Source organism: Gasterosteus aculeatus, chromosome 4 (genome assembly GCF_964276395.1).
Source record: "Gasterosteus aculeatus chromosome 4, fGasAcu3.hap1.1, whole genome shotgun sequence".
In the NCBI taxonomy this organism is placed as follows: Eukaryota; Metazoa; Chordata; class Actinopteri; order Perciformes; family Gasterosteidae; genus Gasterosteus; species Gasterosteus aculeatus.
This window is the reverse complement of record NC_135691.1, coordinates 12,536,654-12,554,044: the sequence shown is the minus strand read 5'-3', so window position 1 is coordinate 12,554,044 and position 17,391 is coordinate 12,536,654. Positions and strand designations below refer to the sequence as shown.

At 44.3% G+C, this 17,391-nt stretch overlaps 3 protein-coding genes across 8 annotated transcripts in view; all 3 read right to left on the bottom strand.

Moving 5' to 3' along the window:
* Window positions 1-395: 395 nt before the first annotated feature.
* On the bottom strand, window positions 396-2,932 carry LOC120817943 (solute carrier family 25 member 53). Its single transcript, XM_040174628.2, has 2 exons — window positions 2,381-2,932; window positions 396-2,183 (listed from the first exon to the last, which is right to left on the bottom strand). The coding sequence occupies exons 1-2, from the start codon at window positions 2,470-2,472 to the stop codon at window positions 1,301-1,303; spliced, it is 975 nt and encodes a 324-aa protein (XP_040030562.2). The 5' UTR covers window positions 2,473-2,932; the 3' UTR covers window positions 396-1,300.
* Window positions 2,933-6,134: 3,202 nt separating this feature from the next.
* Window positions 6,135-10,961, bottom strand: prps1b (phosphoribosyl pyrophosphate synthetase 1B). Of its 2 annotated transcripts, none has more exons than XM_040175393.2 (7): window positions 10,522-10,961; window positions 9,951-10,140; window positions 9,271-9,369; window positions 8,981-9,105; window positions 8,622-8,795; window positions 8,282-8,441; window positions 6,135-8,035 (listed from the first exon to the last, which is right to left on the bottom strand). In XM_040175393.2, the coding sequence occupies exons 1-7, from the start codon at window positions 10,641-10,643 to the stop codon at window positions 7,943-7,945; spliced, it is 963 nt and encodes a 320-aa protein (XP_040031327.1). In that variant the 5' UTR covers window positions 10,644-10,961; the 3' UTR covers window positions 6,135-7,942. The 2 variants fall into 2 exon arrangements, with proteins under 2 accessions (XP_040031327.1, XP_040031328.1); XM_040175394.2 differs by having other exon boundaries at window positions 9,957-10,140.
* Window positions 10,962-11,844: 883 nt separating this feature from the next.
* The window catches only part of frmpd3 (FERM and PDZ domain containing 3), a 59,554-nt gene continuing 54,007 nt past the window's right edge, over window positions 11,845-17,391 (bottom strand). For all 5 annotated transcript variants that reach the window (XM_040175380.2, XM_078102269.1, XM_078102270.1 and 2 more), the window contains one exon: window positions 11,845-17,132. In XM_040175380.2, the coding sequence (XP_040031314.2) occupies window positions 14,308-17,132 (2,825 nt within the window). In that variant the 3' untranslated portion in view covers window positions 11,845-14,307. The remainder of the gene's footprint in view (window positions 17,133-17,391) is intronic.

The window sequence follows — 17,391 nt, the reverse complement described above, 5'->3', positions numbered from 1 at the left end:
CTGTTCACGTCCAGGAATGTTGTAACCGTTTGGATCGTCTGTTCCTCCTCTTACCTGCGCAGAGTGACGCACGACCACTAATCTCCCATCGCGGTGGAACAGTGATTGTATTTGAGAGACACTCACGCCATCTAGTGGACGGGTTGAGACACGACGTGCTTTGACGAAAAAGGTACAACGAGTTAAAGAAAATTGAGCAAAAGTAAATTTGTCACCGTTTTTTTTAATACTTGATGGATGAGATTCATTTATTGAGGCACTTTCAGGATGGGGAAATTGTACTGCAATAATTACAATTTCAAAGAGGTGTATAGCGGCAATCTTAATTCCGTACTCGATGTTATTGCCACTACTGTCACAGTCTTGACGCGTAATGATTCTTCATAGACAGCCACTTCGTTTTAAAAAGATTTACTTCACAAAAACTTAGTTACAAGGAACATTTAGTGCTCGACGGTCAAAAAACTGTATTGTACTGCAGACTGATAAACCTCGACTGGAGGACATAGGCTATGACGTCATCAGCAATGAAACTTAAAGGAGACATGACACATTTTTTATAAGACAATAAACACGTTATCAAGGCAAATATGGCTCTTACAAGGTGGTTGGCATCCATTTTAGAATACCTATTTATTTCCAACCATCGGCTCATGGCACAGGGCACCAGCTAGCCCAAATACGAGGTGATAGGTAGGATACATTCTGGATGAGATGGCAGTGTAAGTATTTTCCAACTAATGGTCTATGGACGCCCATGCAGACATAGCAAGAACATTCAAACTCCATCCAGACAAGGTCAATCATACTTTTTTCCAGTATGTCAATTCACATGCAAAATTTCATTCAGGTAAATAATGTCTTGACAATACACCATAAAATGCATCCACCGTCATTCAGGCAGTAATTACAGGGATTTGGTATAAGATCAAAGCAGAAGCTTATACTGACCTTTACTTCCTTATATTGGTCCATTACTCAACCTGAACAGGTCATATGATAGGTAAACATACTTTGATGAGTTAAACTGGTCAAATAATCAGTAAACCGAACCCCATTACGACAATACGAATGCAAAGCACCTGATTCACCATCCCCATATTTATAATATAAAGGTATTTAACTTTGGTGTTTCAATACGTGGTCTCCAGCTCAGTCCTGGCAGTAGTCTTTTGAACTTTCTACTGCAAGTTCTTGTGTGTTGCCCTCACAGTAATGCTTTTTAAAAACATTCTCAGAACGTTAAAAAAATGTTTGTCGTAACGATAAACAATACAAACAATTGTTTACTGGTGTTTTTTCAGCCTGAACGTTTCTGCTGCCTGTCGTAGATAGCAGTGGCGATTCCCCATGTAATGCATGACCTCAAAATAACCAGTGAACCTCCTCTGTACAGCAGAGAAACCTTCTTCTGCCGAGATTCCCACAGCATCTGCCAACACGCCGCGACCCCTTTCACCTCCCCTCCCACCTGTTTCTGCATGTTGGCCACTAGCACAGCCAGCGGGTAAAGAGTCAAGCTGACGGCCATGGAGGTCAGCGTCCCCGAGATGAAAGAGGAAACCCCCGGAGAAAGCCCCTGTGCCTCCACGACAGCACGCAACGGCCCCTTTAGGCCAAAGTAGATGGAGCTGCCGAGAGCGTTGCGGGCTGTGATGGGCAGCAAGGCTCTGTAGTAGCCTGAGGCCAGCCCGTGTGCCCCCAGCCTGACGAGAACGCTCTTCGCGGTGGGTAGGCGGCGGTCGTTCTGGCTGTTCTGCAACACATTTTGGACACGCTCAAAGGGGGTAAAGACCACAGCTTCCACCATTCCTGCACCAAACCCAGCCAGAGCAGGCAGGGCCGAGGTGAACGGGGCGTTTCTGGATGACGGGGAGAGCAGGCGGAGTAGGGTGTCCTGGAGGCCGAACAGCAGCGTGCCATTCAGGGTCCTCATTAGTAATGGTGGGGCCACACCCCTGTAGAGTTTTGTAGGTCCCTCTTTGATGAGCTGTGCCACGGCCTGGCGAACAGGGGTGTTGTGGATTTGTTGACGGAAGACTGTTTTATAGACGGGGAAGACAATGAGGGTGGGTAGGGTGCTCAGCAAGCTGGAGGTCCCTCCGTGCAAGTAGCTGTGGAAACGAACCATTTGATCCCGGGGGCCCCCGCCGTTTTGTTTGTTGTCAGGGCTTCCTGCCATCCTTTAGCGGAGTAAAAATTGAACAATTCGTTTAATTAAGAAAGGTAAATCAGATTGATATTAAGACTGCCCACTTTCAAAGAAGAAATACAACCAAAACATAAAAACCCAGCCAAATAAATTACAATTAAATAAATAATACATTAGCTTGAAATATGAACGTTAAGTGTATTTTGAGATCAGATTAAATCTACTTACCCAGTGATCAGTAGACTAATAAAAAACACAAAATATATAGCGCGAAATGCCCAATTTCCACAGCAACTGCTTTGAAGGCGAAGGCAGCACATGCGCCCTTTTGTTTTCCCTCACTGTACCTACAACGTGTTTTATTCGTCTCTACGCGACACCTTTGTGTTCCGTTCCTAATTCGGACAGAAATTGTCGTGACACTGCAGATGATTGGCCCGCCCCTCCTAGAATAACCATTGGTCAAGATGGTCCACGTCACGCGGTTGACGATTGGTTACTTTTCCCGTCAATCACGTTGTTAACCTTTCCCGCCTGTCAGTCTCTGACCGTAGTTTGAGAGTGCAGGGGAGACTTCTATGCTCCAGGGCCGAAGTATTACCTATTGGTAACCTCGGGGTTAATCACCTTCCCTTTCCTTTCTGCTGCAGGTGCGCAAATAAATGCCCACTGTATTTATTCTTGAAGATTTATTTATACACACTGGGTAACACAGTTACAATACATGGTTTTCTCCGGTCGCTACGACCACACATTCATAAAAATTCCCGCTCCTTCTACACCTCTTTCTTTGCCATACCCACCCCGTACGTGCTGCTCTTAAAGGGGCCGCACCATTTTACGACACTACCCCCACTCTGGATGGCAATTACCTAACTTAATTCCACTCCAGCACAACATACAACAAAAACAACAACAACAGGTAATTCGTCCTTGCTCTTTTTTCACAGGTACATAGCCCTCTTTCGCAGAGTTCATTCAGGGTAGTCTGGGCAACCCATCTTCCGCAGTCCATTAGAGGGTGCAACAGTCGTTGGCATAGTTATACAGTAATTATCAGTCCTCTGTGCAGGGCACACATTGGGCGTGGGGATTTACAATCCTTGGCAAGACATTCATGTACTACACAAGTAATTTACTACTTTACAACGAGAGGCAGGCAGGACGATTGACAAGAAACATCCACGATGATAGACAATGACTCGACAAGTGACACAAGAGACACACAGCTTAAATACACTAGGGATGTGCATGTGATTGGACACAAGTGGAAACGATCGGACAATCACAGCCGATGACAGGACAAGGCAGGAAGTGAAGTTACCCAGGGAGACAAGAAGCAGAAAGCTACAAAATAAGACAATAAATAAAACCACACCGTGAAACTTTGTGTGTTATATACATGGTACATCAAAATACCTGGTTCTAAAATGGGTGGCTCTAGGTTCATGGACAGTTCCGGAAACTGAACCTAGAGCCACCCATTCACCAAACCTGTCTGGAGATCTAGGTCTGCGACCCGGCCTGTGACGACCCTGGAGAGGTTGTTCTGTTGTTCAACCCCTACTGTCCTGAGCGTCCTCGGTGGAAGAAGAATCCATTTCAGGAGGGCTGTGATGGCATTGCTGCATTATTTACATTCTTGAGTGAATTGCCATCAGGGCTGTGCGAATGTGGGCCCGTGGGCGTGGGGAATGACAGGAGACTGGAGTGCTATGAATGAAACTCCCCGGGTGGGCAATTTCAAAGGGGTTAGTGCTGGGAGTTGCAACAGTGGCAATTAACGGCACTGTCGGGGTGTCACCACCATGATTATGCACGTGTGAGCATGGTTCTTTACATCTCAGTCCCATAGTCTCTATCCACATCAGCTTTAAACGGGTTTGTGTCTGATAACATATACGCATACGTTTCACTTGCATTTCTCGTCAACGCATCAGTCCGCCCATCGCATGATCAAAGGTTATCATGTCCGTTTTTCAAGTCCGTTTTTAGTTTAACTTCCTCCATTGCAGTGAATGACCTTTGACGGGTGGAGTGGCGCATAACACAAAAATACAGACATAAATAAATGAATAAATAAATAAATGAAATACAGAAATGTATACATAAATAAATGTAGAAATACAGAAATGTAGAAATAGATTTATTTAATTATGTAGCTACTGTTTAGGTATCAACTTGTATGTATTTAAGCATTTATTTATACATTTATTTATAGTTATACATGTTTTTGTCCTCCATAGCATCCCTGACAATATCATATACATATACAGCCACCTGCACAGACATCTAGAGAAAATAGTGACTCGAAAACGAAAACACTCGACTAGATCACGACTCTTTGCTGTCCTTGCTCCGAAATGGTGGAACGAGCTCCCTGAAGACCGCAGAGAGCCTTCACATCTTCCGCCGCAAACTAAAGACACACCTCTTCAGACTCCACCTCGACTAAAAGACTAACAAATTGTAGCACTTAAATTGTACTTGTAACGTCACTCATCTAAATTGGCTTATTTGAGGAAAATGCACTTTCTCGTTTCTTGTTCTTCTGAGTTTGGACCCATATGATTGAATGCACTTATTGTAAGTCGCTTTGGATAAAAGCGTAAGCTAAATGACATGTAATGTAATGTAAAGTAGTGCATAGAAACACACAGAATTGTAAACATCCGAGCACGAAAAGGTTGTTGATCAGCGAGGAGACCGACATTCATTTGTGCGTCGTCAGAAAACATCCCAGGTCTCCTTGCAAGACGTCGCACCGTCTCGTTCATTCACATCGCTCATGACGTCCACCCGAGTTGTCCTCTACAGCTAGAAGGTGTCCTAAAGCGGTTGCGAAAGCTCGCATAGCCGGAAACCGAGCATTTGTGGTCGTTCCGGTCTTTTTTCGGCGATCGGACCTACAAACTGAAATGACAACTGACGCTCTCGCTGATGCAGGTCGATCCTCTGCTTTCTGTCTGTCTTTTCTTGGCATTATGCTGCACATTTTGTAACTAATTTAAATCAATGTTGTGAATAAAAAACAAGTGACTTACATATCTATACATTTAAATGTTTTCTGACAGAGTTGAAGTATAAGCAGCATTACACTAATAATATGCAACTGTCCTGTAGCTCAAGGTAAGACATACCTTTCATTTCAATAATTGAATTACCTGTGAACTTGTCTAATTTGTAGAACAGTACAACTGTCTATCTCTCTTCATTAAACATGACAAACCTCAGTAAACAGCTGTACAAGGCATGTTTATTTTTTATGAAACGTCGGGCCAGTTGCACGTAAAGTTTTCAGCGGCGCTTATGTGGTTAATTCATCACCAAACAACGTCGGGGGGATTTGCACAAACAGTCATCACCTGTTTGTATGATGCTGCAGCTCAGCTCTGCACGAGCACCAAGAGGAGGAGGAGGAAGAAGAGGAAGAGGAGGAGGAGGAAGGGAGGGACATTTCGTCGGGGTTGACGGCCGACCGGGAGGTTGAAGAGGAACCAACGCGGCTCGAAGTCTGATTTCGTTTTTTTAGCGTGAGGAATTGGATGCGTGGCGGGAGCGCGGGACTTAAAGGGGGCTGTCAAGTGTCACGCGTTGAGCGGTCTCTCGTCACGCATCCAATTTCTCATGCTAAAAAACCGCGTTGGTTCTTTCTCGGCCGTAGCGTTCACCCCCCGACAAGATGTCACTCCAAGGTTGTTTGGGATGACAGGGGCCCGACGAGCGTCCAGAACCACCGCCCCCGCCCGACCCAATCTTCTTAGTTCCACCTCCCCCGCGCGCCACGCACGGAGCCCCCGTGGAGCCTTGTGGACATCATATCCACCCAGAAGTGACCGATGGAAATTGGTCACCACCATCTATAAAAACAAAAGTGGGCTTATTGTGCATCATGGCTTGTGTTTAACTTGTACATATTATTTAATTATAAATTGAGATGAATACATGTAAAATGCACCAATTCCAGAAAAAAAAGCCAGGCTTTTAGGCATATTTTATTAAGAACACATCAGATAACTGGTGGATTCACCCTATACTGAAAAAGGAAACAAAGATTTTGAAATGCACATTAATGACAAATCATTTTCTCCAATCATACAAAAATACCAAAAATGAAATAGCAGGTGAATATTTCTTAATGAAGCTCCAGCCTGCAGAGACCCCAAACTAAAATCTCAACAGGCTCTCTACAGAAGGCCCGTCAACACAGAACCGGCAAGAGGTGAACTCGGCCACTGTGCAAACCCCAGTCCGTTTCAGGAGTGGAAAGAGACATCCCAAACATCTTTTAGTGCCTGATAAAAACACAAGAAAGTTCTTCATCCAGTTGGAAAATAAAACTCAGCTAAAGGGGGGAGGAGGGGGGTATAGCAGCAGGGCTGGAGGAAATTAAGTTATTCCATTAGACTGCTGAGGCAATCTTGGCTTGTCTGGAGCTTCAGTCGCACTGTAAACTAGTTTTATACACATTCACTTCAATTAATTATATTCTTTCAAATAGCAGAGAACACAGGAGCAACATGAAAAACTACTCGTTCATTTTTAACAATATGTTGTTATGTAACAGCTTAATATGGATGATGCTTCTCCTGACCACTGGAACCAGTCAGGGACGGGGACGGACACGCACACGGACACACCCTCCTCTCCCCCCACCTGGACACATTGAAATAAAAACCTGAGGGATGTACTACGAAGCAAGATTAGTGCGGTTGGTAGAATCAAGAAATTGGCGCGTTCCAAAGGAAGCGGCCTTCTACCAATCAACATATTAGGGGAGAAACAACCGGCACAACTACTCAATCTATGAGATACATTCTGCACTCAGGGAATTTGGAAAGTTGTTGAGCTAGATCACCACCGTTGTGTTGTCAGGCCCTTCGGCCATATTGACTTGAAGTAAATCATTCTATAAAAATCACAAGTAATATCCAGAGCAGTTAAGCATAATATCAGTATGCGCTCTACTCGCATATGAAATGCTTTATAGTCTTGGTGCTGCAGCCAATAGAACACGGATTAGAAAAGATAGAAATCTGTGGGAATGTACCACCGTTACTATGCAGTCAATACAATTCCTTTCCATTTGATTTGGCCGTCGCTCATGATGCGGTGTCACCTAAATGCAAACCTGGAGTATAAGGTTTAGATCGGCAACATCACGTCTAAAGATGAAGGTTTAAAATGCGCAACAGTCATGTTAAAAATAATAAAGTTCTGCATATAAAGTTATGCGTTGCAGATGCAACGAGTGGGAAAATAAAAATATTAACAATTTAACACAGCAGCTATCTGGCCTGTAGAAACAGTTTTGTTTTAATCTACAGGCAGTGGTATTCTGCATGCGACTGGTCCTGTAAATGAGTAAAATTGCTTCCATGGAAAAGCCCACTGGAGTGTAGTAAAGAAAGCTCGAGTCAAAAAAGAAGCAAGTTGACGACACCTTTCCCCTCAGCTCTGATCAGGCTTTTTGTTGAGGCCGCTGAGCCAAAGAACCCCGGCTCTGTAGTACGTCCCTCTGGAGAGGTAATATGGTCAGGAGAAACTCTACCTTAATGTTAAGGGAGGGGGCGGTACAATACAACAATAAATATGCTGGCCACTGCTCGGGGGGACACACGCTAAAAGGACTGACGGGGGTTGGGGGGGGTCAGCGTTATCAATAACACGACAATTCATTCCTTTTCCAGTTAGTTAGCGGAACATCTGTTTGCGAATGGTCGTTTGTCGTAGAATTCCCTCTTCTCTTATTTGGTGAAACGGCACACAGCACATAGGAGACATCGCTCGTTACAAGGGCACATGGCTGAAAAGGTACGACACAGACTCGCCGTTGTGGGTTCTACGGATGGCCTCCGCCAGGATCATGGAGATATCAATAACCTGGAGGGAGACAGGATTGGACATTGAGAACAGAACAATGTACTCGTTTGTTGGCAGAAAGTGAAGATGTTAACAGACTTCTAAAAACAGAAGTGGCCAAAAATCTAACTTCTCAAACGGAGGACTTTTGGTTTCATAAAAACCGTCAATCGAGCTACTGGTTAGGTGAATAAGCATTCCACTGCTCACCGTTTGAATTCTGGTTGGAAAAATAAATCACAAAAGAAATAAATGCTGAAGCCAAACCTGTATTTTAGGACAATGCTTTATCTTCTCCTCCTGAGGGATCGTATTGGTGACCACCACAGCTTCGAAGCAGGCATTGTTGATGCGTGTGATGGCTGGGCCAGAGAAGATGCCATGTGTCAGGATGGCGTACACCTTGGTGGCCCCTGCAGAAATGAGCCTATTGGGAGAGAAAGCAGTACAATGCTCCACTTGACTGGTTATATCGTCAGAGTCCTCTTAAAAATAATTCAGTTAGGCGCTCTTTTAAAAGTGAGCTTGTCTTGTCTGGGGTCAATACTTTTCATGTCATGTCCTGTCCTAAATGAATTGACGACAGGAGGCAAGTAAAAGGGCGTACTTGTCAGCAGCATGACAGATTGTGCCACACGTGTCAGCCATGTCATCCACCAGAATAGCGACCCGATCGGTGACGTCACCGACGAGAACCATGCGGTCCACCTCGTTTGCCTTTTTCCTCTCCTTGTGAATGAGAGCAAAATCCACATTCAACCGGTCTGCTATGGAGGTGACCCTGCGAGAGGAGAACATAATGTCCACGAGTTAGAGCGGTTGTGTATGACGCCGTAAACACACATCAAATTAGACCTTTCCAGAGATAAGCAAAGCAAACTAGAGATTATATATGTTGAAATAAATTCCAGAACAGGCTCAAAAAAAGTTAACACCTACAGCATGGAAAGTGTTACTACCACATACCTTTTGGCTCCGCCTGCATCTGGCGAAACAATGGTACAGTTTTTCCATTCAGGGATGTTCTCTTTGATCCATTTCAGCACAGCTGGCTCTGCATATAAATTATCCACGGGGATGTCAAAGAATCCCTGGAAAGAAGTAAATGGACGGGGGTTACAGGAGCTGAACATTTACTACCTGCCGGACACAAGGCTCACATTATTGACATAAATCTGGCTGCTGAAGTCTAGTTTCTAATTTTGATACAGATAAATGGCAGGAGACTGAATGGTGTGCATGTTTGTGCTACCTACTTGTATCTGTGAGGCGTGCAAGTCCATAGTGATAATATGGTCAGCGCCGGACACGGACAACATGTTGGCCACCAGCTTGGCAGAGATCGGGGCACGGCTCTGCAATGAAAATAGATTTCGTCCGTCACATGGTGAACTGCAAGCATTGCTTATTTCTAAAAATAACCCTCAACTGAGCGTAGCCATTGAAATCTTACCAGTTAAATATTACAATATTTGGAACTCTGGATCTGAAATCTCTTTTTGATACTCACTATATAAAATGGCCTGCACAGGTAAACTCAAGGCATTCCACTCAGTCAATAAGTTAGAAGAATATATGGCGTGTAGTATTTTAATATAGGAAAAGACAAATGGCTATAGATCAAACATTTAGATCGTGGATGACTTTTAGTCATATGCCAATTCTAATACATTCCTTGATGGTCGTTAAAATCCAATCAATGTACAGCAATTAAAAATGTTGAAATGAGGAAACGTGCAGATGGCAGCGGGTCAGGGTAAATGGGAGGTGCAGTGGATCGAGCAAAGCACAGAGGACAATGGAAAAGGAGCGGGAGAGAGAAAGAAAAGCACAATAGCTACTTCAAGTGGTTACTGATGGGCATGGTCGCGGGTTCCTTGTCATGATGCTGGATGGCAAATGGCATGACCGAAGTAATTAGACAGATATCCCTCACCCCCACCTTGTCCTTCTTGTCCTGCCGGGCGTACGGGAAGCAGGGGATGACGGCAGAGACCCTGGAGGCAGAGGCGATCTTGCAGGCGTTGATCATGATGAGCAGCTCCATCAAGTTGTCGTTGATCTCCCCGCAGCCGCTCTGGACGATGTAGACGTCCTCCCCACGGACGCTCTCTCCGATCTCCACGCTGCCAGAGGAGGGAGGGAAGGAATGAGAGAGAGCCCAGTGACTAGACTGCCACGGCGGGAAACGCAACCGCGGCGGGCAGGAAACGATGAGACACGAGTAAACAACGGCTGGTGAGCGTCGGCGTGGGCTTCGTCGACGTCGCACGGCCTAAAAAGTGCAGCTCGCGGAGTGTTGGCGCGGTGGCGTTTTTGGCGCTGCCGGCAACAAAGCCACCTCAGTGGGCACGCGGGGACCACAAGTTCCCAACGACACGGCGCGCGTCGGTTTTCACCATGACACCACGTTTCCATTTAAACGGCGTTCCGTGCGGCTAGGCTACATGCTAAGCTCTGCGCGGACGCGTCTGTTGAGCGGCAGACACCCGCTGCGCACGACTCACCAGGTTTCTTGGTTGCTGAATTTCTTCGTGACGACCTTCCCCAGCTCCAGACCCAGGCGGTCTGCTATTTTCTGAGACAGGTCCGGGTGCGAGCTACCGCTGAATATTTTGATATTCGGCATTTTCCGTCGCAGTCCTTCGGGTACGGCTGTGGAATCAGAGGGTCCGAGGCAACGGCGGTGGGAAACGGCCGACAAATTGGTCTACTCTCTTTCAGCTGCGGACTGTTTCCACTAACGTTACCTATCCACCATTATGTCCCACGCATCCCGCGTGCGGCTCTTCGTCCCGGAGTGGCACGCACGCTTCGGCTTTACGTTCTGCCGCGATGACGTCACGCCGAGACACGTTCACGGACTGTCTTCGCCGGTGCGAGTTTGCTTACACCACGTGACGTTAAGTTAACGCCAATACATTGAAGCGAGGTGTAATGGCCCCTGTTTCTGGAGTTGTACTTGTTATTGACACAAATTTGTCGAATATTTACTTTTATTTTTATTTATTTTTTACAACAAACTCGGATATTGGAGTAAATGTAACGTGATTGTTTGTAAACAGTGTGTCCCTGAGGGAAAGCCCTGGTGGATATTTAATGGCATTAAGTGTGGCAGCATCCCACTTAGAGGAGATCCTATTCCTGGAATAGCTTGCTAGGACCTTTAATGGAACTAAACCATCATTAATGCTCTCTGCATTTCCTTCATAATGCCTTTGCTTTGTGAATTCTCTATATTCATATTCGAGGCCGTTCATTCCCCTTGTGTTCTCATTAAAGCTACATCTACAAACTGACATTTTGGCAGTGATCTCTGAAATATGTTTGGCTGGTACCTTTTTCAGCACCTTAGCGACAACGTGGCAAACTCTGGGACTTTTATAAATGTTCACAGAAATACAGAAGCAGTAAAGTGGCCCAAACGCCGTTTTTCGAAGAATTTTGACACGTCTACAAGTATGAAAATCCCAGGGGTTACGTTGTCTAATAAGCTAGAGAAGTGTGGCAGTGAGACAGTGTGTCCAACATCGGGACCCTGACCACAGTCAATGAAGCCTCTTAACTATCAGCAGTGGAGTATTACTGTGTTTCATTTTGACTGGTGTGTAAAATGATCAGTGTGAGATATCTAACATCCATAGACCTCTAAATTTAAAATGTCAACAACACAAAACCATTTTTTTGTCACGAGTTGGTGTGAAAATATTTGCACTGTTAAGTCAACATCAATTTTAAACGATACAAGAGAAATATATTTATGGTCTATTTATCTTTCATGACCAAAACCGTGTCACAATGGAACGTTTACTGCATGCAATGCCAAGAGATTATATTATATTCTTTATTGCTCGTAAAACATGAGTTAACTTTGTACACAGACCACAGTGACGACAAGATCATTGACAGTAAATAAAGACAGGAATGAATAGTGCACATAAAGAAACAATGGATTAAGCCATTGCAGGCTCATTGTGGGAATGAAACACAGACAAATCCACATAGTTTAGCAAAACAACTGAACAATGTCAACCACAGAAAATGTTTACCAGAATGTTAAAATGTTCAAAAGCTGATGAGAGAACATAGTCTGATATTTTTCTTTATAAAAATAAACATGTTACATGCTTTATACTCAATATATACTCAATAAAATATAGGTTTTGCTATTAGTGTCTATGTTACATTACTACTATAAATGATTACCTTACAGACTTGTTTTGTATTTTCCTTTTTACAAAAGAGTGAATAGTTTGGATAAATATTAGTATTACAGGTAATATTTTAAAAGTGTTTTATTCTCTCAAATATGTTATCTTACTATTTACAGTTGTGTAGAATAATACATTTCCATACTGAATACCATTTGTAAAACATGAACATATTTCATTTTTTGCCTGTTCTTCCAACTTTAGAAATTAAAAATTATTCATATAAACAATATCATTACCTTCAATGGTCAAAGTATCAGCCTCTGAAAGTCTAACATGTAAAGCAAAACATGCAGTACAGTGGGAGAACACTGGATATGCCTATGGACAATGACACATCAACAGTAAAAGACCAACTGTTCAAAGAGGGCGCTTTGTAAACACTACCAATGCGTTCTGAAACAAGAAAATAAGCATAACAACGTTTATATTGTGACTTCTGTTATTCATTGGGAGTCAATCTCAGTCGAAAATTAAAACTGTTATGGTATGGGGAGCTATATAGCTATATTGATGAAGAATTAATCACAGACAAATTAGAAAACAATCATTTAAGCTGAAAACGAAAAAGTTGTAAGTGGCTCAGATTTACCGCAGCACAAAGACATAATTTGGCCACAGAATGTGTGCATTTATAGGACAATATTCTCGTTCTTTTTGACTGTCCAGTTGTCACAATTGATTTGATTTTAATAGTACTCTCTTTTAACATTATGTCCAGAACACATATTAGGCCAAGTCTCTCTGACTCAATTTAAGGAATAACAAGAGGATGAGACACAAAGAAAATTTCAGACAGGAAACAGATGTGTTAGTTTTATTAAAATACATAGAAAACTACTTTGTGGGGTTTTATATATTTGCTAGATTGCACAATGTATAACAGCACATAGAAAGCAAATTATTATATACTTTATCTGAAAACCTGAATTAAAACAAAAGATCTTCTGAAACGGGAACGCTGTACCTTTGAGGAGATGAATTATGTAAAACTGGTAACGTGGACTTGAGTGAGGTCCCAGCAGCAGTGTAAAACAAAAACCACTTAATCAACTATTAAAAGATACATTTCAACTTCAGAGCTAATTTCAATTTGTGCAAAATTCTAGTGATACGTTTTCCCACTTGCGCGTTGACGGCTATATTTAAAAACTATAATTCAAGACAAGTGAGTTGCAAGTGAGCCATGGATCAGTGAAGGTGTCAAATACACCGTGTGTTATTTAGTACAATGTGGGTATCCCTCTCCTACAGCCGAGTGAGGTAACAACACTCGTTACTGTACCGTGGATAAGACTGCGACTTGTGTCTCTGCTACATTGTCTGCCCAGAGCGAGTGTGTTTCATACCTGCACTGTCATAGTGAGAGAATGGGCCTCTGTCAGTCAATATAGTTTCAAATGTCATAGTCGTCTTTCAGCGGTTTTCATTTTCCAACACTGTCACTTACATTTTGATTCATGTATCACTACGCCAGACATTGTCACTATTGCCAACAGAGATCTCCATTTTGCATTACAACAGTTAATATTTTCAAAAAACGAACACATCACCATCTAACCAGCCAACGCTTTGGACTATGCGGTTTACAGAAGTCGCTACTTGACGAGATCTCTGAAGAGTTTTTGTCCAGAGGAAACATTTATTTGATGATTTATTATAATCTTTATAGTTCTCTTATTTCAGTACATTTCAAATATATTCTTCACTTTTTTTCTTCACAAAACTTTATATTATTTGCTAAGTAGACACAACCCCAATATACATCACATATAAAATATTATACTAATGACATATGTATGAATTTTAATATAAGGGGATTAGCCCTGTATCACCCAGTCTGTTATCGGGTTCTTATTCCATTGTGCATTAGTTTGGTGTATCTTTAGATTTCAAAACAAGATCCACGAGGCTACCTCAGGGCCTGTAAATATGAGATGGAACAGCTGCATTGCAATTTTTACTGAGGATAAGTCATTGCATGTCTTGTAAAAAATGTAAACAATAAACAAATAATGAATTTGGGTAGAGTAGCACAGTACAGCCTCGGCGGTATGGATCCCATGCCTGCCAGATGTGTTGTTACTGGGCAGGCAGAGTTTTGATGGGTCGAGTGAGGGAGCTCATGTTATTGGTGTTGGAGGAGACTTGAGGGCTCACTGATTTCGTCGGCAAGCTGCTTGAGTGCCCCATCGATTCTTCCGCTGCGCGCAGAAGCAACGTGTAGTTGATAGCTACTTCCTCAACCTTTTGTAACAGCTGCAGCCTTTGGGTTTCCGAACGAACCCCCCTGACCAATTTTATGAAGGTCTGCGTTAGTTCACACAACACTTGAAAGCTGGCTGTGACAACAGCGAGCATACGTGTCGGGCTTTTTTCAACACTCGCCACTCGTCGACAAGATGCTCTGAATTCCTTGAAGCGCACTGCCAGCTCCTGTTTGTACTCTGCAATCTGTGGGGGCTGAAGGCGAGCCTCGCCCTCCGGCTGTGGGCTGTTAGCACACTGACGCAGAATAGCTAGCAGCTCATTAGCATCCAACTGGGCATTTAGGAAACCGTCAGGCAAGCAGAAACATTTCCCCTGGAGAGCCTGGACCCGTGCAAGGCTCCCCTCCATTGTACCACAGGCTCTCAGGTCAATCTCCTGTGTCTGTGGCTCCTCCTCTTCCTCCTCCTCCTCCTCCTCCTGCTCTTCACCCCCACTGCAATCCTCTGCATCAAGAACCTGGAGCGTTTTGCTCACTACGGGAAAGGTACGCGAGTCTAGCTCCATGCCTGGAAGGACCTGAAGGGGTATGGAGTATGAGAGCTCCTCTTTTTCACTGCTTTCATCTGCAGCCTCGCACTTCCTGTAGCAGAAGCAGAACGAGCAGCATTTATCCTTGTCGTCGCTGTCTTCACCAGGCAGGGTCAGCAGCACCTCACTGGTCCCTTCTTTACTTTCACGCATTTGCTCCTCTCCCTGAATGAAAAACACACCCTTTTTACCCTTCCCCTCTGCTTGGTGAGACTGAGTGTGGACCGGCTCTACTGGGGTAGGGAGCCTCAGCCCTGTGGCCCTCACTCTCTCCATCTCCTTTTCTAGACTCTTGGCTTTGGGTCTCACCTCAGCATACACAGGCATGCTAGTGCTGTTATCCAGCTCTCCAATGCTGTATCGCCTCTGGAGCTTCTTGTGTTGTGGAGATGCCGTGCAATCGGATTGAGAAGTACAGTTCGGCAAGCGGGAACCTTGCTCCCCCCTAGGCTCTCTGGACTCCAGACTGGTAGAGCGTATGCGTGTTGTCTTGATCTCCAAGGTCTGAGGTCTCCTTGAAGCACCTTGGATGTGAGTTGCTTTGGAGACTGTCGGAGGGGTTTTAGAGATGGGTCCCTCTCTTCCTCTGTTTTGTGTCTCTGTTGTGGATCCAACCGGTGTGTCAGGTAGTCGCATGCCTCTACACATCCGCTTACAGTCACAGCTCCGTCGCTGCTCCCTGGATATACCTGGGGCCTTTAGGACAGGGCTTGTGCGGAGCTGGCAAGCACAAGGAGTGCCTGAGGGCACAGGTGAGGATCCCTGGGGCAAGAATTCCCCTTGGGATGACTTGGGTTTTAGCAGCTCCTCTAAAAACTCTAGTTCATACTGACGGACTTTCTGTAACTGAGCCCTCCGTTCATCTGTTTCTCTTCGCATTCGTGCCGGAAACGTAGCTGAAAGAAGGTTTTTAAAGCTCAAGAAGGGAGCACTGCGCTGTGATTTGCTCTTACTACTGCATTGCATCTTTGAGTCTCTGGCTGGGAGAGTGGAGACCTTATCTACAGAAGGGCTGAGTGTTGTCAGATCATCTAAAATAGGTAACGATTTTATGGGGCATTTCTGTGACTCGGGCTGGGATTTGCTCGGAGCACTCTCAGTCTTGTTTTCAGCTGCCTCTTTCCTCTCTGCTTTTACAGGCAAATGAGGGGAGTACTTGATTTGTGTTTGAGGGCTAGGTTTTGCCAAACAAGGATCCGCCCCTACTCTCACTACGTTGTCCTTGCTGTTAGCAAGTTGAAGGCTCTTGGCCCGGAGACGCTCGTCATCCGTGGGAGAGGAGGATTGATACACGGCTATCTTCTGAACCTGTGGATCTTTCAGTTTAGTTTGAGGCCCAGTCTCCTGTTGCACCGGACACGTGCAGAAAAGGCCGTCAACTGACAAAAGTTCTGTAGAGCTTGAAGGCTTCATGGTCTCACTAGAGGCAGTCTTGGCATCTTGGCACATATTAGTTGGTGAAATCTTGGCAGAGGCAATTCTGTCCACAGGTTGGAGGATAGGTAAGGCTTTGCTGCTAGGGTCTCCATTAAGAGGTGCTGTCGTCTTCCCCTTTATGCCCTCCAAAAGATTTTGTCTCAGGCTCTCCCCAGAAGAACTAGATAGCTTCTGATCTTTACTGACTTGAGCTGTCAGTGAAGCACTAGACACTTTAAGTTCATCAGGTGACTTAGAATGGTCATCAGGGGTGTTTGCTTTGGTGGACTCAGGGTTTTCTTTCATCTCTGCTTTCTGTTCCTTCTGGGTCTCTTGATTGCCCCCTTGCTCTGTCACAACATTGAGTACTGCGGGGTCTTGACAGGGACTGACTTTAAAGGGAATCGTCTTGCTGAGAATGACTTGTTTGGTTGGACAGCCAGCACGAATCTGACCCACAGAAAAGGCCCCAGTCCCTATGGTCTTTGCAGTGCAGCCAGGGATAGCCAGGGGAAAGTCACGACGGCAGAGTATACGTTCTTTGTTGATATGATGAGCCAGCAGGTAGGCCTGGTTCTGGTTCTGCTTCATGGCCGACACCATCTCCGAAACATCAGCCAATTCAGAAGAGTTGGTCTCGTGGCCTGAGTCCAATGATGACTCAGGTGTAATTGCAGCTAAGACAATTAGCCCTGTTGATGAAGGCAAACAGGACACTGTTAGAATAATCAAGACACAATAAAAATAATAACACAAAAATATGTACATTTATATTTGTTTTTAATCTACTACTAGTCAGTTGTCAAACCATTTTGGTTAAGTAGATTCTTCTTGATTACAAGCTTTTGATGAACCAGTGAGCTTGCCTCACTGCATCTAAAAGAACGTCTGTTTTCCATGCAAATATACATGTGTGCTTGATAAATGTGCCAAGACTAGCAAATGTTTAGA